At 42.1% G+C, this 21,494-nt stretch overlaps 1 protein-coding gene across 3 annotated transcripts in view; it reads right to left on the bottom strand.

Annotated features, from left to right (window-relative positions):
- Positions 1-213: 213 nt before the first annotated feature.
- RAB3IL1 (RAB3A interacting protein like 1) overlaps positions 214-21,494 on the bottom strand; it is a 36,550-nt gene continuing 15,269 nt past the window's right edge. For 2 of the 3 annotated variants that reach the window (XM_069968341.1, XM_069968342.1), the window contains exons 3-11: positions 19,454-19,549; positions 16,542-16,619; positions 16,240-16,449; positions 8,446-8,574; positions 3,344-3,456; positions 3,047-3,070; positions 1,502-1,601; positions 792-858; positions 214-543 (exon numbers count right to left, since the gene is read on the bottom strand). In XM_069968341.1, coding sequence (XP_069824442.1) covers positions 461-543; positions 792-858; positions 1,502-1,601; positions 3,047-3,070; positions 3,344-3,456; positions 8,446-8,574; positions 16,240-16,449; positions 16,542-16,619; positions 19,454-19,549 — 900 coding nt within the window. In that variant the 3' untranslated portion in view covers positions 214-460. The remainder of the gene's footprint in view (positions 544-791; positions 859-1,501; positions 1,602-3,046; positions 3,071-3,343; positions 3,457-8,445; positions 8,575-16,239; positions 16,450-16,541; positions 16,620-19,453; positions 19,550-21,494) is intronic. The other variant, XM_069968343.1, reaches the window with a different exon arrangement.

Raw genomic sequence — 21,494 nt, forward strand, 5'->3', positions numbered from 1 at the left:
ACTGCGATACGGTGTGTGTGTTAGCACCCTAAAGCAGGTTCTAAACAGACAATTAGCCGTTTGCCCGGTCTTCGGCTGATCGAAGTCACATTTACAAGGGCCAATTATCAGCCTGTGTATAGCTAAGCACCGCGTGAGATACACAGGGTCACTTGGTTACAGACCAGTAATAGTGTGAAACATCCCAAAGCAACGAATCAGAAGCTAGGCCTTGTGCAAATTCCAATGTTAGAAACAAAAACGTGATTAGTTGCAGTGGGTTAGTGCACATTACGAGCATTGGAAAATATCCTATAAAGTCTCTGGAAATACACATGCATTCCATGTTTTATCTCATGAATAGCTGAGTTTTGTACCATGTAGGAAGGATTAACACACAGTTCACAAGATCCAGTCATGTTTTTATAAGACCCGCAGCAGCAGTTTGGTGATTCTGGTGGTCCGGGTTCTTCTCACACCATTATGACTCATAGGTATAGAACCCAAGTTTGGCCGATGACATCTCACGCCGAAGTCTCATGAGCTCCCAGAATATCAGCTCCGCTGCAAAAGAATAGAAGAGTGAACTTAGAATGTTCTTTGTGTGAAAAAAACAGCACGTAATAGCAACATAAAAAGAAACTATTTCCCGGCGTGTTGGCAAGTGTATTCCATTTCCCTATGGCACAGATATGGGCAAAACCTTGGCACCAAAAGGTGTTGACCCTTACAAATTTTGAACTGAACCCAATAAAATGCATTTAAGGCCTAAAGTGAAAAACTTTGCTGTAACATAGCATGAGATTACTTACTGTCTTGGCGTACCAGACCTTGCTGTATGTAACGAATGTAAGTGAAGAAATTGCAGACTGCAGTTATCTGTAGGACAGAGAGCATGTGTGAGAGGAAGCATGCACAGTTCATAGACAATAGGAGGGCCCATAACACTGATTAACATAGAGGCCCCAGCTAATATAGGCTGAAACCAGTTCAAACATATCCACATTGGACAATAGGAACTGGTCTTTGTTTGCCACTGTTTTCAAAAATTGTTCATCATGTAGAACCAAATCCATTAAGATTTTTGACTAACCAAAGCTTGCCCCCCTATGTGCAGGGGTCCCCAGAACAACCAGCCTGTTTCTTAGGTACTAGAGATTAGGGAACCTCAAGTGCACTCGGGTTTGCCGGAACCTGTACATGCGGCACTTGATTACCAGTGGCTGAAGAAGTTGGATGCAGCACATAGGCCTTTTTCCCACGTTCCATGCATGATCCGTAAATATGGATGGTGTTCTGCACAATGGACTTCAGAGCTCCTGGCATCATTTATCATTATGATGCCAGGATGATTAAACTGTTTAAATCTTCACGCTAGTGTACTGACACAGCTACTTTTACAAATTCTATTTTACACTAGTATCACTAGAATGTAGTATTTATTATATTTACAAATTGACAAGTTGAAGATGATACAATGTCCTCCCTGATATACTGCCCTCTAACTTCATTCAACACTTACCCTGTACCGGCAGGATGGTGAGATGAAGTAATAATTCCCAGAGTCTCCCAGTTTAATCCGGTGGCGGCATGAGCGTGACAAACCACTGAGTGCACATTTCCTGAAAATAAACGGAATTACAGAAAGGTAAGATCAACCATTCAGAACATATGTAAAACATGTTATTATGAGTATTAGGCCTTCAAATGCTAAAGTCTGTAACCCACTGACAAGCTGGGCAGGTAGCTCTTTAAAAAGGCCATTTGGTGTCAGGGCTCTCAAGGATATGGTGATATACATTGTCTATTATGCAGATTGGCCATTCCAAGGATTATAAAGTAAATGGGCAGCTTGTGCTAGGCATGTATGCTTAGGCTGGGTTCTCACTACGTTTTTGCAATCTGTTTTTTCATCTGTTTTTTAAAAAAAAACTGATGGAAAAAACTGATTCATGTGGGTGCATCCGTTGTGATTAGAGATGAGCGAACCTCGAGCATGCTCAAGTCCATCCAAACCCGAGCATTCGGCATAGCAGGGGCTGCGGAACTTGGATAAAGCCCTAAGGCTATGTGGAAAACATATCCATGTATTAATGTTTTCCAGACAACCTTAGAGCTTTACACAACTTCAGCAGCCCCTGCTATGCCGAATGCTCGGGTTCGGATGGGCTCAAGCATGCTCAAGGTTCGCTCATCTCTAGTTGTGATCCATTTTTCCATTGATTTCCATTATAAAAAAAAATTGATCAGTTTTTTTAATGTACACAAAATGTAGTTGACCTAATTTTTGTGTCCAGTAAAAAAAAATCGGATCCGTTTTGATCCTTTTTTATAATGAAAATCAATGGAAAAACTAATCAAAATGGATGCACAGAAAGGCATCCGTTTTTTGCAAAAAAAACGGATGAAAAAAAACAGATTGCAAAAACGTAGTGTAAACCCAGCCTTACTGACCATAAAATAGCATGGGAATAGGACAGCAAACTGAGAACATGTACACGCCTGGGGTACACTGGCAAAGTCTCAATTTCATTTTTGTCACTGTACACCCTGCTAGCCTGATGAGTGGGCAAGGGGGCACAACAAGGTGCAGAGGGGGCATGGCCTTCATCTATGTGTTTTACATGCTTTTTACAGCTTGTCAGACAAGGAGGGCTAGGCAGAAAGGGGGAATGGCTTGAGATGTGGCACTGTGCATAAATTAAGCAATCAGTCTGGTTTTAGAGTGAAGTTTATTCTGCAATAGGGAGGAATAGGGCCAGGGGCCTCCATTGCTTAGAGCCTCCAATGCCAATGTCCTCAAGTGTTTCACAGCTGCAAGACAAAGCTTGTTAATTAAATAACCAATACATCTATTTTAATAGAAGATTAACGTAATGCCAGGCGCATGCATGTTATTTGTGAGAGCATTTACAGGAAGTATAGATAAGTATCACTCAGCCAAGAGTACCATATATTAATTGCACCTAATAATTTCTAGTTCTTAGATTAGAAATACTCAAAAAAGCCATTCTCTGATCAACACAGCCCATCAGTGGATTAATACAAGTTTCCTTTCTGAACTTACATTAAAACCTCCACCCGACTCCCACTAAAAGGAAAAACAGAAAATTATGGCAGTGGTCAGTGGCAGACTTCATGATTCGTATATAGTGAATCCCAACATGTGACAGATTTATGTACCCACCTGGCCCTGGTGACCCATATAACATACACCAGTATTATAAGTCCCACATAGTAGATGGGACTGGCAGAGATTTTGCATTGCAGCAGAAGTCAAGTTACACCCCAGTACAGAGCAAACTAGTATTCCAGTCTTAAGCATTACTTAGTTTAATTTTTTCTGTAGTTAACAAGCATTTACCTGGGTCCTCCACGTTCTACAGCTGATGCTTTCACAACAGGTAGCGTTGGCTGCGTCACAGGTTCTACTGATAAAGTATTATCTTCTACCGCAATGAGAACCTGATCTGATAACTGAAAAGATGAAAAAATATCACATCTACCTACATGAAATATTCACACTAATAAAGAACAAGAAATCACACACTGAACGTGTTGCTTGGTGCAAGTAAAGCACAATGGTTGGGTGTAATGTGTGTTTTATTATGTTGAGGCACTGTGCATTCTGCAACCTGTACTACATTAATGAGACTATAGAAATTTTTGCAAATTTAGTAAAAAGAGAAAACTAAACTTTTGCACTTATGGACATAAGTATTCAGGCCCAGTTTCTGAACCAGTGGAAAATTCAGCTGATCGGACAATATTTGGAAAGACACAGCTCTGTCTATATATAGTCTCACATCTGACAATGCAGAGAGCAAAAACGAAGCCATGAGGTGGAAAGAACTGCCTGTAGAGCTCAGAGACAGGATTGCTTGGAGGCACAGATCTAGAGAAGGGGATAAAAAATGTATGTGTACTGAAAGTTCCCAAGAAGGCGGTGGTCTCCATGATGTTTAAAGGGGTTGTCCAGCGAAAAACTTTTTCTTTCAAATTAAGTGGTGTCAGAAAGTTATATAGATTTGTAATTTACTTCTATCAAAAAATCGCAAGTCTTCCTATACTTTTTAGCTGCTGTATGTCATGCAGGAAATGTTGTTTTAATTTCAGTCTGACACAGTGCTCTCTGCTGCCACCTCTGTCCGAAACAGGAACTTTTGTCTTTGTTTTCTATGAATCCCCATAGAAGACCTCTTTTGCTCTGGACAGTTCCTGTCTCGGCCAAAGATGTCAGCAGAGAGCACCGCTTTGAATAGAAGAAGTTTGGAACAGCCAGGACTCTTCCTAGAGATGGACATTGCATCATTAATCATCATTTAACTGGGGGAGAAGGGCCTTGGTAAGGGAGATGACCAAAATCCAATGTTCACTCGCTGAGCTTCAAGGATCCTGTATGCAGATGGGGGTCAACCATTACAGGACTCCACCAATCTGGGCTTTATGGTAGATTAGATAGAAGGAAGCCTCTCCTTATTAAAAAGAACATAGAAAAGTCTGCTTGGAGTTTTCAAAAAAGCAACTCTTAGACCGGGAGAAACAAGATTCTCTGGTCTGATGAAACAAAGATTGAACTTTGTGGTCTTAATTCTAAGGCTACTATTAGACTGGCCTGGACTGGCTTGATTTTTTAGGACAGGGTTACAGACATAACAAAATGTAAAAAAAAAAAAAGGTCAAAGGGTCTGAAAACTTTTCAAATGCATTGTATATATTATATATCACTGAATGAGGATGGCACAATCTGTAGGTGTGTATAGAACATTGATTAGGATATACATTCATTGGGGGGAAAAAAAATGCCCAGAGATAGAGTTGTTGGAATTGAATGACAGTTGTGACTATAATGGTGATACATGGAGATGGAGGCATACACCTTTGTCCGCAGCTGGGCCACAGATGTTGCAGCTGGGCCTTTACAACTTGCCTTGGTTGCTTAAGCTGGTATCTCAGCTGGTACCATAAACGCTTGATTGGCGATAAATCTGGGGGCTGAGCAGGCTAAGGAAGTGTTGCAATCTGGGGAGACAGTCCTAAGAAAAACCCTTGCTATGTGTGGATGACCGTTATCCTGCTGAAAAAATGCCAGTTGGAAGCCCTGCCATGAAAGATGACACATGTGGCCAAAGAATGTCCTACACATATCAATGAGGGGTTAGTGCCACCTCATATCACTACTAGCAGTGACAGACTGGTGTATGGGATGGCTCCTCTGATCATGAAACCAGCTACTGGAGTAGTATGTTGCTCCCACAACAAGGCATCTATATACAAGGCCACAACTATCAGGGTTTCTTCTTTACAAAACCACTGCAAACTAGGGTGAAGGTGGTTGACTGTCAATGGCAGAACACACAATGGTTGCCTTGACACCAATTTTTCTTATTAACCCACTCCCACCGTTGCACAGTATATTAACATCGCTGCAGCCTATGCCCGAAGCTGCAGTGCGTTTATTTATGATCCAGGATGACACAGGCACAGAAGCTGTGCCTGTGTCATCCGCGGTGGGTCCCAGCTGCCAGTGATAGCCAGGGACCCGCCGCAACTGTCAGCACTGGAGCTGCACTCCGGTGTTGACAGTTAACCCTAAAGATACTACAGTCAGCACAACCGCAGCATCTATAGGGCTCCAGACAGAGAATTCTCCCTCTATGATCACAGAGCACCAATGGTAGCCATGAAAACTGGAAGCCTCAGGCTTCCGGTTTCCTGGCTACTGATCCCGACGGGGAAGGGAGGGAGGTAAGGCTGGCGTGATGCTGCACGCAGCCGCACGCTCTGCCCCCCTTCCCTCTCAATGCCCATTGGTTGTGAAAGGGTAATTGAAAAGGTTTAAAGCAGAGACTTAGGTGTCTCTGGATGGTCGACATGGAAACTATGGGAGCTGCGCTTCCAATGCCATACTCAACCATCTGCTTCTTGCACTCTTCCTATCTGGTATACTTAGGCAGGAAGGCTAGGCACTCCAACTATGTGGTAGGATAAGTGACGATGCAACCTCATCCTGTTAGGCTTTTCATTTATATTCCTAGTGTTATTGGTATAAGTCAACAACTAAGGAAGTTATGCAGTGAGTCCGAGAGCCTCACATGACCAGATTAGGGGATACTGATTATGGCTGGGTTCACACTACGTATATTTCAGTCAGTATTGTGGTCCTCATATTGCAACCAAAACCAGGAGTGGATTAACCCCTTAACGACATAGGGCGTATATTTACGCCCTGCGGTCGGTAAGGACGTTCAAAGCGGGGCCGCGCGGCGTCCGCGTTCTAAACCGCGGCGGTCCCGGGTGCCGCTTGTAGCCCGGGACCACAGGTATTAGCGGGCACGGTTCGATCGCCGTGCCCGCTAATACAGTAATCGGATGCAGCTGTCAAAGTTGACAGCTGCATTCGATTACCGTTTGCAGCGTCATCCCTGGTGTCTAGTGGGGAGATCGCTCCTCCGGGATGCTATCCCAGAGGAACGATCTCCGTTTCTGAAGCCGGCCGGGGACCGCTCCAAGATGGCGCCGTCCCCATCTCGGCACTCGTTTACTTCCGGCTGCAGCAGCCGAAAGCAAACGAGTGCCGATCTCATGGATCTCTGCAGCATATCTATGCTGCAGAGATCTCTATGAGAGATCAGTGCACTTATACTAGAAGTCCCCCAGGGGGGCTTCTAGTATAAGTGTAAAAGTAAAAAAAAAAGTGTCATTATTAATAAAAAGCCCCCTCCCCTAATAAAAGTCTGAATCACCCCCCTTTTCCCAGGTTATTAATAAAAGTAAATAAATAAATAAACAAACATGTTTGGTATCGCCGCGTGCATAATCGCCCGAACTATAAAATAATCACATTACTGATCTCTTACGGTAAACTGCGTAAGCGCAAAAAAATCCCAAAGTGCAAAATTGCGCATTTTTGGTCGCATCAAATCCAGAAAAATGTTAATAAAAAGCGATCAAAAAGTGGTATATGCGCAATCAAGGTACCGATAGAAAGAACATTTCATGGCGCAAAAAATGACACCTGACACAGCCCCATAGACCAAAGGATAAAAGTGCTATAAGCCTGGGAATGGAGCGATTTTAAGGAACGTATATTTGTAAACAATGGTTTTAATTTTTTACAGGCCATCAGATACAATATAAGTTATACATGTTATATATCGTTGTAATCGTAACGACTTGTGGAACATATATAACAAGTCAGTTTTACCCCAGGGCGAACGGCGTAAAAACACATATCCACTAAAAACACAAAATGTGTTTTTTTTTTCAATTTCACCACACATTGAATTTTTTCCTGCTTTTGCAGTGTACTTTATGCAAAAATTCAGACTGTCATTGCAAAGTACAATTAGTGGCGCAAAAAATAAGCGCTCATGTGGGTTTCTAGGTGAAAAAATGCAACTGCTATGGCCTTTTATGCACAAGGAGGAAAAAACAAATCAAAAGTGCCCCGGTCCTTAAGGGGTTAAAAACACAGAAAGGATCTGTTCACACAATGTTGAAATTGAGTGGATGGCCGCCATATAACAGTAAATAACTGCCATTATTTCAATATAACAGCCGTTGTTCTAAAATAACAGCAAATATTTGCCATTAAATGGCGGCCATCCACTCAATTTTAACATTGTGTGAACAGATCCTTTCTGTGTTTTTAATTCACTCCTGGTTTTGGTTGCAATATGAGGACCACAAGCCTTAGGCTGCGTTCACACTACATATATTTCATTCAGTATATGTATATTTCAGTCAGTATATTTCAGTCAGTATTGCAACCAAAACCAGGAGTGGATTAAAAACACAGAAAGGATCTGTTCACACAATGTTAAAATTGAGTGGATGGCCGTCATTTAATGGCAAATATTTGCTGTTATTTTAGAACAACGGCTGTTATATTGAAATAATGGAAGTTATTTACTGTTATATGGCGGCCATCCACTCAATTTCAACATTGTGTGAACAGATCCTTTCTGTGTTTTTAATCCACTCCTGGTTTTGGTTGCAATACTGACTGAAATATACGTAGTGTGAACGCAGCCTTAGGCTGGGTTCACACTACGTATATTTCAGTCAGTATTGTGGTCCTCATATTGCAACCAAAACCAGGAGTGGATTAAAAACACAGAAAGGATCTGTTCACACAATGTTGAAATTGAGTGGATGGCCGCCATATAACAGTAAATAACGGCCATTATTTCAATATAACAGCCGTTGTTCTAAAATAACAGCAAATATTTGCCATTAAATGACGGCCATCCACTCAATTTCAATATTTTGTGAACAGATCCTTTCTGTGTTTTTAATCCACTCCTGGTTTTGGTTGCAATACTGACTGAAATATACGTAGTGTGAACGCAGCCTTAAAGTGTATATCATTGTAGTACCCACGGTTAGTTGTAAAAAGACCCTTGCACTGCTATTGCAGCTTAGTAGCAGTAGGTGGGATATGGATTCAAAATTTCTACTCACCTCTTTTTTTGCAAAGTCTAAGCATGGTTTAATATCCTCTTGGTAAATACGGGTCAGAAAAGGACAGGATTTGTCAAGCGTTGGGTTCTCCTTCCACTCCATAAACTCTGAGTACAGAATGGTGTCCACCTGAAGCAGCAGCAAAATGAGTAATATGAATTACTATGTATGATCAATGTATTATTGCCTATTGTATTTGTATGGTGCCAGACTAGATAGTTTTCTATTTAAAGTGACCCTGTACCCACAATCTGACCCCCCAAAACTGCTTGTACCTTCACATAGCTGCTTTTAATCCAAGATCTGTCCTGTGGTCTGTTCGGCAGGTGATGCAGTTTTTGTCATAATAAACAACTTTTAAACTGGCAGTCCTGTGCCCTTTGGTCGTGGCTTAGATTGTGTATGCATTAGGCTTGCACAACCTCTCTGCCCTCCTCCCCGCCCTCCTCATCATTAGGAATGCTCCAGGCAGATTGCCTCCTATTCGTCAGCTGTGTGAGCACGGCACATTTGCTTTATCTTTAAGGCACCTGTGTAGTTTTCACTGCAGAGTAATAGGAAAAATGGTGAAGAGGGTGGGGAGGAGGGACGGAGAGGTGGTGCCAGCCTAATGCATACACAAACTAAGCCACGGCCAAAGGGCACGGGGCTGCCAGTTTAAAAGTTGTTTTTTATGACAATAACTGCATCACCTGCCGAACGGACCCCAGGACAGATCTAGCATTAAAAGCAGCTATCTGAAGGTACAAGCGGTTTGGGGGGGTCAGATTGTGGGTACAGAGTCACTTTAAAGCAACCAACTTTATTTTAGTTAATGAATTAGTTTAACCCAAATCCAATGTAAAGAAGTGTCCCAATGGACGGCCTGTGACTAGAGTCTAGTTTATACAAACTGTGAATATCTATAAAGCCTACAATATTGAAGTTGATGCCGAAACTTAACAATAAAATTCTGCTTACAGTATTAGAACATATTTAGAACACATATAGACATATTGTAAGTTCTGCTTGTTTAAAGACATCTTCTGTAAAGTCCATAAAAAGCCTACTGTGCCAATATAATTCCTAATATTTAGGCTGGGTTCACATAAAGTTTGAGCCATCTGGGGCAGGGATACATTGCAAAACATCAAAGCAGCTTCTGATGTGTTTGTGCGTGGACAGTCATGGGCCCCATTAATTTTAACGGCCCAGTTGTAGTCAGTTAGTGACTATATTTTGGTCATTTATTCAAAATGAATTGTGGTTTGGTGCCTTTTTGAGTCAAAACACGTATACATTAAGAAAATGACCTAAACAGAGCTGAATACGGATATGTAGGCATCTAATCTTGACATTTTGCTGATGTATCTGTGCTATGGAGGGTACAAATGTCACATGACCCTAGCCTTACTCCCAGTAAAGAGAATGGGCTTCTTTAGGGCTAAGCTACAATACCAAACATACCCCATGAGTTTCCTGATTTGAAACTATATATTCGACCCTTTTACCCATGATCAGATATTATTCATAAAGGTAATAAATGTATTGATGTATCTCATGGAACAAGAAATCACATAACACGGCGCTGTACTACAGATATGATGCTTATTGCTATATAGCTATAGGAGTCCCATACTCCTATGTGTGTGTGTAGACAATAGTATACAGCCCTATAATGAGTTGCAGTGCACTGATCCCTTTAGTGCTAACACAATAGAGTCAAGCTTCTAACATGTTTCTGCGGTCTCAATTACCTTCATCATCTCTGACAAAGGCGGCCAAGACTGCAGAATCGCATTAGAAGCTTGACCCTTACCAGCCACCATACACACGAAAGTAGTGACGTCACTAACTTTGTGGACTGCATGACACACGCTGATTGTTGGTTGGTTGTAGTGGAGGAGCCGGCCAGAGACCGCTCCTGACACACTTCTAACCTACTCCGCATCCAAGGTGACGGAGAGGACATTGTACAAACAAGCCTTTGATTTCATCAAAAATACTAAGGTATCAGAGTACGACCATAGGATACACTATTATGTTTGCACAATAGGCATCAGTGCACCACAACGCATTGTAGCACTTTATACTGTTATATAATAGTTTTCATATTTATAAAAGTACCTGTATAAAATTATAATAACATATATTAAAAAGAAAAGGTACAAAAGATACATTACAACAATACAAGCAATAATTCAAAATCTCCAATAAACAGTGAGTGCAGTGATCTAGAGAACCATTGTCAATACCAACAAAGTTACCAGACACACAAACCCCTAGATTGTATGTTAACTCTCTTAAATAGTAAGCATCTTCTGTGATTTACTATTAGTCCCCATAGACAGTGACTTATATACAAGGGACAGTACCTGGCGGGAGAAGGTGGAAGAGGAGTCATCAGAAAGAGGCCATCCTGGCTCGTAGGTTAAATGGACAACCTTCCCCGGGACTATACAAAGAAGCAATGAAAGAAGAGAAGGTACTGCAGAAAACTGAGAGATAAGAGGAAGGAAAGGAAGAACACAGAAGACGTGTAAGCCACACAACATGGAGACAGAGACACAGAAATAGAAGAAATACTCAAAGGAAAAGATGGAAAAGCGAAGTAAAAAAAAAGAATGAACTGAATTGAAAACTGAATTTTAGGAAGATTCTAAAGTCATCCTTCAGTTAAAACAACCAATGTTGCCATTGAAGTGTCACTTTCGTTGTTTTTTTTTGCAGAAATTAATAGTCCAGGCGATTTTAAGAAACGTTGTAATTGGGTTTATTAGGCAAATATGCCAATATCTGCATTCAAAAAATTGGTCCCCAGGTCCCCTCCCTCCCTCCTCTCTCTTATTCACTGCTCATTATCAGGAAATCTCGACTCTTTTACATCAGTCGGATCCTATCTGTGCTATGGTGAGGGGAGGAGGGAGATTAGTTGCCAGCAGACAGCAGAGAACAAAGGATTACACAGTGGGAGCTATATGAAAGCCTCTATTCGGAGGTCAGAGAGGTCAGTGCTGACTTCAGAGGAGAAAATTCTGTCTGGAGGGAACATAATAAAGAAGGTGTATTTACTACCCCGATGCCCGTGCAGCACCAAGACCCGCTCCTGGACAGACGGCAGTCTGCAGATCTTCCTTGCAGCTACATTATGACCCTGCTGACGGATGCTCAGCCAGTCAGTGACTAGGGCAGGACACCGCTGCAGTCACTGATTGGCTGAGCGGGGTAAATCCCGCTCTTCAGCGATGTGTTAGTCAGATCAGTCGTTAGAAAACGATATCCAGCAGGGTATGTGAGCCTGGTAATGCGGTGCAGCGTGGGCACGAGGTCTGGTAAGTATATGTCCTTTGTTATTTCCCCCTCACCCCCTGCCTAATATGAATTCCCCCCACCCCCCCCCGTTGGAATTCTTCTTTAACTTTAAAAATGAAGTAACTGGAGCCACTTGGGCTTTACACTGCATCTCTGAGCCTAGGAATCATCTGTCTCCATTTATCTCTCCCCGTGCTGCAAGCATGCCTCCTGTCTAATGATTGGCTGTCAATCATCAGGCAGGAGATTTGCTTACAGCAGGAGGAGAGAGAAATGCAGACAGATGACTCCTTGACCCGGAACTGCCATGTAATGACCCAGTGACTCCACAGGAACTTTAATAAGACCCCATCTGCAATACTGTGTCCAGTTCTGGGGAACACACCTACAATCATCTTTGACACAGGGTGATTATCGCTAAATAAGTGTTCCTAGGATAATCAGCCCATGTAACAAGACCCAAAGGATGGCTAGAAAATGAAAGATCTAAGATGAAGGAAAGGAACAGTTTGAAATTCCACAAAACCCAATAGTCAGCAAGTAATACCGGAGGCACCTATATATTAAATAGTGTCGCCAGTATCATTTATAAATATAGGTATACTGTATTTGAACGTAACTAATTCACCTTGACTGTCAACTGCATGAAAAATGGCCATCAGATAGACTGTAGGCTTAGGAAATAAATGTCAGTAATGATTAGTGAAGGATGCAGATAGAAGGGCTGGTAATAACTGCTGGAGAGGGAGATGATGAATAATGTATAGCTCTGGTATTAATGGAGCTGGAAAACATGATGGTCAACTAAACACAAAATGGAGAAAAAGAGTTAGAAGAATTAGAGGAGACTAGAGATTTTTCAACTTCCTATTCACACAATCCTCTTCAGCTTCCATTCTACAGGGAGCTTACTCTTCTTGTTTTGCAGCCTATTTTATCTGACATACAGATCAGTCACGGTTAGGTGGTTTTTGTTGTTTTATAAAAGATGAACCCGAGATATTACAAGCATTGGCATCAGGTAATAATTTATTGACGCTCAGTAGTCATGATACTCTGAGCAGAATACATTTATATATTTAATACCATTAAAGGGGTTTTCTGCTATTGTTTTTATTGGATAAAACATATTTACAATATATAAGCAATGCAGACATGCCACTATATGCTCTTTGCAGGTACCTGCACAAGATGTATCCACTAGGCACCAAAAGTAACTTTTATTAAAATTAACTTTTGACATGCCATCATGTCAAAAGTTATTGATCGCAGCAGGTCTCACAGCTAAGTCCTGCTGTGATCAGGAGATAGAGGTGGGGATAGAGCATGGCGGCCATGCCATCAATTTCCTGGCTGCTCACTAATTTCAACAATGTAACCTCATAGACTTACATGTCAGAATCAGGAGATACAGCCAGGGAGTGGAGGGCAATGCTGTTGTGCTATATCCACACATTGCAGCGGGCCTGATAAAATGTCAAAAGTTATTTTTAATGACAAGTATTTTTAAGGAGTTTTTCCAGGGACTTTTTTATATACAGCTGGGGGTGTTGTCAGAAAAACAGTAATTTTAACCTTTCCTGGTCCCCCGCAGCTCCTTGTCTGATATCACCCGATTCCTGGTCGTCACCACTTCTTCCTGCTTCAGAGATGAGCTCTCAGCAGGAACTAATCATTCAGCCAATCACTAACTTAAGGCCCTATTCCATGGAATGATTATTCTACGCTATGGCCGATAATCGTCCTGTGGAATAGAAGGCAACGGTCAGACGACATCGTTCATGTCAGCTGATCGTTGCAGTTGTTTGTTTTTCAACATGTTGAAAAAAAGACGACTGATACAGCAACGATCTGCTGCCACTGCCCCGCGGAATAGGAGCGGCGGCAGCAGACACTGCTGTATGCTATGGGCTGCCAGGATGATCTAGCGATCACCTGGGCAGCCCCCCCGCAGCTCCCCCCGGCCCTCCCCAGACTTACCTGCTCGCTGCTGCCGCGTGGAATAGCGGTGGCAGTGAGCTGGGAACGAGGGGCAAACGAGCGCTGAGATCGCTCGTTTGCTCCTCAAGTCGGCCCGTGGAATAGGGCCTTTAGGCAGGGCACAACTGGAGCCAGCGATCACCCAAGCAGGCAGTTCTTGCTGACAGGGTTCTTCTTGGAAGCAAAAAGAAGCTTTGACAAGCAGGGACTGGGTGATGTCTGGCTGGGAGCTGTGGGGATTCAGGAGAGGTAAGTATTAACCCCTTCATGACCGAGGTCATTGATGCCCAGATGTCCGGGTCAAATTAATACAATGTTCCTCCCCGCCTTCTACAGATGGCCGATTCGACAGGACGGTGGTAAGTGGCTTACCCCCACCTGTTGGTACAAGCGATCGGGATCCTTACAGCATCCCGATTAGTCAGTAACAGGTCCTTGTCCTGTCACTGACTACCTTAAACGCTGTGATCGCTGTGCATTGCGGCTTAAGGGGCTTAATGAAAGGCAGATGCGGGATCACATCTGCCTGTCATTATCCCTGGCCCCAGCCACACTTATATGTGTGGGACCGTTCTCAATGCAGCAGTCCCGCACACATCTACAGCCCCTCACAGTCAGGAACATATATATATATATATATATATACGCTCCTGCTGCATGGGGCATGTGCAGCAGGAACATATATATATACGTATGGCTTATTTTATACCGTCCCAGGTCATGTATAAAAACATTCATGTCTCTGGTCTACCCGTTTAAAGGAGAAGTCCGGCGTGAGGCAAAAAAATTATTCCAGGCTGGGGGAACATAAAAAGAAGTTATACTCATCTGTTGCGGTGCCCGTGCAGCAACACTTTCCCCCGACGACTGTTTTCTTGGCTCCCCTCCAGCAACGTCACTACCTGGTTGACAGATGCCCTGCTCAGCCAGTCAGTGACTGGAGTGGGACACCGCTGCAATCACTTAGCAGGCTAAATCCCACTGATTTGTGACCTTCAACCCAGGTTGTGACATAACCCAGAAGCCGGGAGAAGATGACACTTGGCGGGGTATGGGAGCACAATAATGCGGCACAACACGGGTGTGGGGACAGGTAAGCATAATGTATTTTTTATTTTTCCCACATCCCCTGCTTGCCGGACTTCTCCTTTAAGCCCACCACCTATCTCAAACAGTATAAACTGTTACTACATTACAATGCAATTATCTGATCATAACATCATTGCACTCACCATATCTAGTACGGTCATCCTCTCCTCTGTAGCTGAGGGGTCACACAGGTACAGTGGCAACCCCTATTTGACTTACAGGGAAGCTGCAGCCAATAGATTGCACTAGAAAGGTGGTTTTCTGAATGAGAGCATACCTTTTTCCCTGGGACCATTGCCTAGCCTGTAAGACAACATAGTCCCTGATGCACAGTCTATAGGTGAGCCGTTCCTGGTACCACTGGCATGTATGATCACCACATTCACATGGGTCCCTCTTAGATTGGGATATTTCATTTGTTCAAAGCCTAAGGAACTTTTTTGGGGAGGAACGTTTTGCTGGTTTTACACTGCACTTTTAAATGGTGGGTGAGGCTTAGCGAGAAGAGTCTTCTGCAGCTTGACGGACGCACTTTACATCACTAGGCTATGTTCACACAGCGTATGTGTTATAGAAATCACAGCCGTTGCAACAACGGCCGTGATTTATACAGCACACATATTGTATTGAAAGCATAGGATCCCGGCTGTAGTGTATACCACATATATACACTCCGGATCCCTAGCGGCACCACAAGAAGCTGACATGTCAGTTTTCTGCAGCCGCTATTCACTGAATAGCAGCCGCAAAAACCCCTGTCAGCTCACACAATGTAGTGTGCGCCTCCAGCCGCACGCTCCAATGTGAGCAGCGGGGAATTCGGATGCGTGCGTGCATGGATGCGCCCACATGCGCTAAAGATCATCACTGCAGTATCGGCCGAGATGATTATTTCTCACACTGGCCGTTCCGTGACTCGGCCGGGTGTCATACAACGTCTGAACATAGCCAGTAGTGGATTATAATAGGGGCGTTCTGGGCGGGAGCCTGGGGCCCTGAGCTCCTGGGGGGCCCATGACCACCCAAAAAGACTTATACTTTCAATGGTGTACTGTCTCCTGGCTACACTTTCGCCATGATTTGAAAAAAAAATCACAATTTTCTTTATGGCAATTTTGCACAAATCAGGACATTATGACATTATCTATACTGTACTATGAACGCCAGGCTAGTGCTGACATAGTTACAGTGGGATGGGGGGGCCCAGGCTTGGTGAACAGCCCGGGGCCTATGGTAAAGTTAATCCGCCCCTGAACATAGCCCAAACCTACATCAGCTATGGTGCATAAGTATCCATTGTTGCAAGAAATGTAATATGAGGGGGGCACCCCTACACATGACACAGTTTACACCATAATTTTCTTAAAACTGGGATATAAACTGCTGATATAGTAATGCTGGGAATAAACATACACCAGCTATATGTCAGCTCACCTCTTTAGCCTCTGCACTGACTGGCTGAGGAGGAGAAGCAAGCGGCACAACTGCTGCACAACCTGTGCTCTTGTTCCGAGAATGACCCTTGCGTAGTGCATTCTTTGAGGGGCTTTGGAGTTGGGGGTGCAGATCACGGTTTGGAGAAGACGGGGTAGAAGTGATAACAAGGGTTTTCAGAGCTGTGACTTCCGCCTGCAACATGTCAATCTAACAAGGCAAATAAAGTATTAAAAAAAAAAAAAATAGCAAAAAAGGAAAGGTATGGTGTAAATAATATATGGGCCGTCAGTTCATCTTACCTTCCCATGGGCCTCTCGGAGCTGTTTCTCAGAGGCAGCCTGCTTGATATTAGCATCACGCACCATTTTGTGAGCTTCCTGCACAGAGAGTAAATGGAAATAAAGCAGGTTACTTGCCACACTGATGGATGGCAGCTCTTCTGTCCTTACAAATAGATGGAATTTGGTGAAGCAGTAAAATATTTAGGGCAAAGAGAAGCCTTGATACAGTTAGGTTACTATGTTGTGTTTCAGTTGAGTTTTGTACAGTGTTGTATTCTCTGATTTCATACAATGGCACGTTTCATCTTTAACCTACATGTGCTGCGACACAGGGTCTGTGTCATAAATTGTTTTACTTTAACACAAATCTATTTTATTCCACATATCATGGTTCTTAAAGGGTTACTCCAGAGAAAAATCAAAATCAAATCAGTTTTAAAATCAACTGGATCCAGAAACTTATATAGATTTGTAATTTACTTGTACTTAAAAATCTCAAGTCTTCCAGTACTTATCAGAGGCTTTATGTCCTACAGGAAGTGGCGTATTCTCTCCAGTCTGACACAGTGCTCTCTGCTGCCACCTCTGTCAATGTTAGTAACTGTATGGAGATTTGTTGCTGCTCTGGACAATTACTGACACAGAAAGGTGGCAGCAGGGAGCATTGTGCCAGACTATGAAGAATACACCACTTCCTGCAGATCATACAGCAGCTGGTAGGTACTGGAAAGATTGTGCTTTTATAAGTGGACATAATTTACAAATCTGTATAAATTTGTGGCATCAGATGATCAGATTTTTTCTACTCGGACTAAGTGAAATGACTGGCCGCACTGATTTGGGGGGGGGGGGGGTTGTAGTGGTTATAGCCCCATGAATCTAATATTTATCACAATTTAAATGGACATGGAATAAATATTTTAAGCCTTTTAAAACTTTTATACATCATGAAGGTAACACAACCTGCGATTTCTCCCCCTGTAATACCTACAGTGACCACAGGTTGTGATACAAGAACTTTTCATCATGTTATAACCTCCTTATCAACTGCTGTGATTTCTTCCACTGTAGAACCACCGGTGACCACAAGGGGTAATAGTGGTACTTTTCCTCATGTTATCACTGTAATCTTACCTGTACCATCTTCATTGACCACTTTTCATCATGTTATCACCCTTTACCAATCAAAGAGTGTTGTCGGGATTTTTTCTCCTGTAGAGTCTCCCATGACCACAAGAATTAATACAAGAACTTTTCTTAATCCTTATACATCTCTTACCAATTAGGAAGAATAAATGCCCATTTTCACACTTTTTTTTTTTTTTACAAAATGTTACACTTTGCTGTAAAATTTTATCAGAATGCCAATGGATGTAATTTGCTGGCTGTTAGTTTCACATCCTGCCTGTTGTCTACTGAAAATATATTGTTAGGGTGCGTTCACATGTACAGGATCCGCAGCAGATCCGCAGCAGATTTGATGGTGCAGATTTGATGCTGTGTTCAGTTATTTAGATGAAATCTGCAGCGGATCCGGTACATGTGGACATACCCTCAAAGGGGTTTTAGGAAGATTTTTATTTTATTTTATATGTTATGTAAAAAGGAACAAGAACAAAATGTAATTATCATTTTCAACCATAAATGCCAACAAATGCAGATGAGAGAAGTAAGAAATTGATGTTATAGTAATCTAAAGAAAATATGAGCTTCATGTGTCAGGCAGGGCAGTACAAATCATGCGTGGAATGTAGTGAAGGAGGATGGTGAGGTTTAAGCTGTTTTCCAGGAACAGAGGAAGGGAATATTCACAGCTGTGGCTATTTATGGGTCCAGGTTTACAACAACGAATATGAATAACTTCTATGCTGTTTAAATAAACATAGCGGTGGCCATTTAGCTAAGGTGCGGCCACGATGCTATCAACAACCTTGCCAGCATAGAATAGTGTTAAAGTGACTCTGTACTCACAATCTGCCCCCTAGACCACTTTAACTGTCGAATAGCTGCTTTCAATCCAAGATCTGTCCTGGGGTCCAATCGGCAGGGGATGCAGTTATTGTCCTAAAAAACTTGCAGCCCTGTGTCAAATCGGCATGGCCTAGAGTACCTGTGACCTAGGCCTGCAAAGCCCCTCAGTCCCTCCTCTTCACCATTAGGAATGCCCCTAAGTATGATTTCTCCTATTCATCACTTGTCTGAACACTGCACATGGACCTTAATGATCCAGCACATGTGCAGTGTTCAGACAAGTGATAATTAAAAGAAATCCTGCCCAGGGGCATTCCTAATAATGAAGAGGGCGGGGAGGAGGGGCAGAGGGGTGTTGTAAGCCTAGGACACAGATATTTAGGCTAATTTTACACAGTCTGCAAGTTTAAAAGTTGTTTTTTAGGACAATAACTTCATCACCTGCTGAATGGACCCCAGGACAGATATTGGATTAAAAGCAGCTATCAAGCGGTACAAGTGATTTGGGAGGGGGTGGGGGTGGGGAGATTGTGAGTACAGAGTTGCTTTAAGGATATTTCAGCTGCTACAAATCTGGTAAGGCATGTGATACTTTATATATTGAAGTATATTTAAGTCCAGAGATAATGGCAATCTCTCTTATTAAATACACAAGTTAGAAGTTAAAGCCATTCAGTTTTAATGCAGATAATTTATGAATGATATGACAACGACTACACCTACATACTAGTGAAGCACCAGCAGCTGATCAGTTCAGCCTCACTGCCATCTTGGTGCAAGAAATATAGCAAGCCAACAGGGCAAATAAATAGTAGGAAAAAAAAAACTAGAATAATCAGCCTACAATCTTCTCTTTAAAAAAGGTGTCATATAAAATCAAGAAAACAACCTCAGATTAAAAAAATTTTGAATAATTTTTCGGTAGATGCCCATAAAGATTAGTAAGTTATTCCACTTACCTCAAATAAACTGGCTGTCAGCTCCTCCAGCTCCTGTTCCAGCTGCTCTCGAACTTTTGACAATCTTTCACATTCTTCATCTCTCAACTTTAGCTCCTGTAATGAAAGTAAAATACATAAAGGAAACAATATTCACATAAGCCTTACTAACACATATATACCTTCTAAACTTGTGAATATTAAGCAAAGATATAACAGAAACCCCAGACCTGGTCCATTTAAGCTAGAGATTCAAGGAGACTTGGCGTCATTCAGGATTCACTATAATTGCCAAGAAGGACTGGAGGAGGGGGTTAGTTTTATTGGTTGTATACCCCTTTTTCATGGGTAGTGAGACCCTGCATAGAAATCTGTCACAAAAAAGGAACTTTTGCTATGTCATCAGACATGTGTAAAGTTATTAATCACAGTGGGTATCACTGCTGAGACCTACTGTGATTGGAAGATATAGCTGAGGAGAGGATGCGGCAGCAGCACGATTCACTCACCGGCCAGCCACAAATTCCGACAATGAAGATACAACCAGGGAGTAAATGATACAGATGCCGCACTCCCTCCCCTACTGAATCTCCCGATCACAGCAGGTGTCACCAGTGAGACCCGCTGTGATTAATAACTTTTGATACTTTACATTTTTTTTGACAGTTACTTTAACAGATGCCCCCCATGTTAGAATACAAGAAAGTACAAGGTCACCTTATAGTATTAGGTCCCTATTACACAAACAGATGTCTGACAGATTATCTGACAGATATTTGCAGCCAAAGCCAGGAATAGATTTGAAAAGGGGATAAATATCAGTCTTTCCTTTACGTTCCCTGTGCTCTGTTTATAGTCCGTTCCTGGCTTTAGCTGAAAAATATGTCAGATAATCTGTCAGACATCTTTTGGTGTAATAGGGCCCTTAGGCAAGGGTTGGTTACTAAGCCTATGATGCCTAGATTGGTTTCTTAGACCCTTCCTCAAGGAGGCAACTCCATCATACCTATGGGATACCAAACACTTTTTCTCAATTATTTGCGATTTCGGGTTATCATTTTTCAACAATAAATTTAAAGAACAAATGTCTATGCAGGCTGATGGACATTGACTGTCACAGTATGGGAGAACTCTTGGATCTCATTTGGATACCTTACTTTTTATACTCATAATTTTTTTTTAAATTAAATGCATAATGTTATTGCCAAATAGCAGGTACTGCGATGGGGACCTACTGACCCCTAACTTTTCCAAACCTGCTTTTGGCTAGACAAGAGGTTGCTTTGCATTATCATACTAATGACATTTACAATAGTTGACACTGACAGTATCTTTATCTGGGTCTCTTAACCATTTTAATCAATTCCTTAAATATCTAAAAAAACACCCCTAATAATGTATGCTTCACTAGCAACTTTGATGATTAAGAGGTGAAACTTCTTCATTCAATAGTGTAAGCAGCTGATGGTTATTTATTAACCAAGCATTACTGGAAAACCTCATTTTGGGGTATGTACATTTCCATCCCAGCCATTTGAAAGATCCATTTAGGTTTAGGAGATGAACAGTAATCCTTAGTTTCATTACAATTTCAGGGTTAAAAAAAAATAACCATTTCCAGATATTACAAAGCCAAAGAAATACAAAAAAAGGCAATTTGTATTCCTATTCAAACATAGTGATATAGTGATATAGTGATATCTTGCACATCCATCACAAGCAGATGTACCATTTCTTTTAGACTCAATGTTAGGTTTGATTATATCAATTAAAGGGTTTTGTTTAGTTTAGAAAGCCCATTGTCATATATCCTATTAGAGAATTCTCTTTTCAGGATCCTCATCTCTTGGCAATAGTGAAGAATGGCTACATAGAGTCTCTTGCTCAGGAGGACCTGTCTTGTCCCGCAATACACAGACAATCCATTGATTAAAATTGTTACTGTGTAATAATAAATGTTTCCTGTGGTGGCACCGCAGATAATCTGACCACTTACTACCAGGTTTGCCAAGATTACAACTAATCGCTTGTGGTCTCAATGGGGGAAAGAGTTTGTGATCTG

This window comes from Dendropsophus ebraccatus, chromosome 4, assembly GCF_027789765.1.
Source record: "Dendropsophus ebraccatus isolate aDenEbr1 chromosome 4, aDenEbr1.pat, whole genome shotgun sequence".
Classification (NCBI taxonomy): domain Eukaryota; kingdom Metazoa; phylum Chordata; class Amphibia; order Anura; family Hylidae; genus Dendropsophus; species Dendropsophus ebraccatus.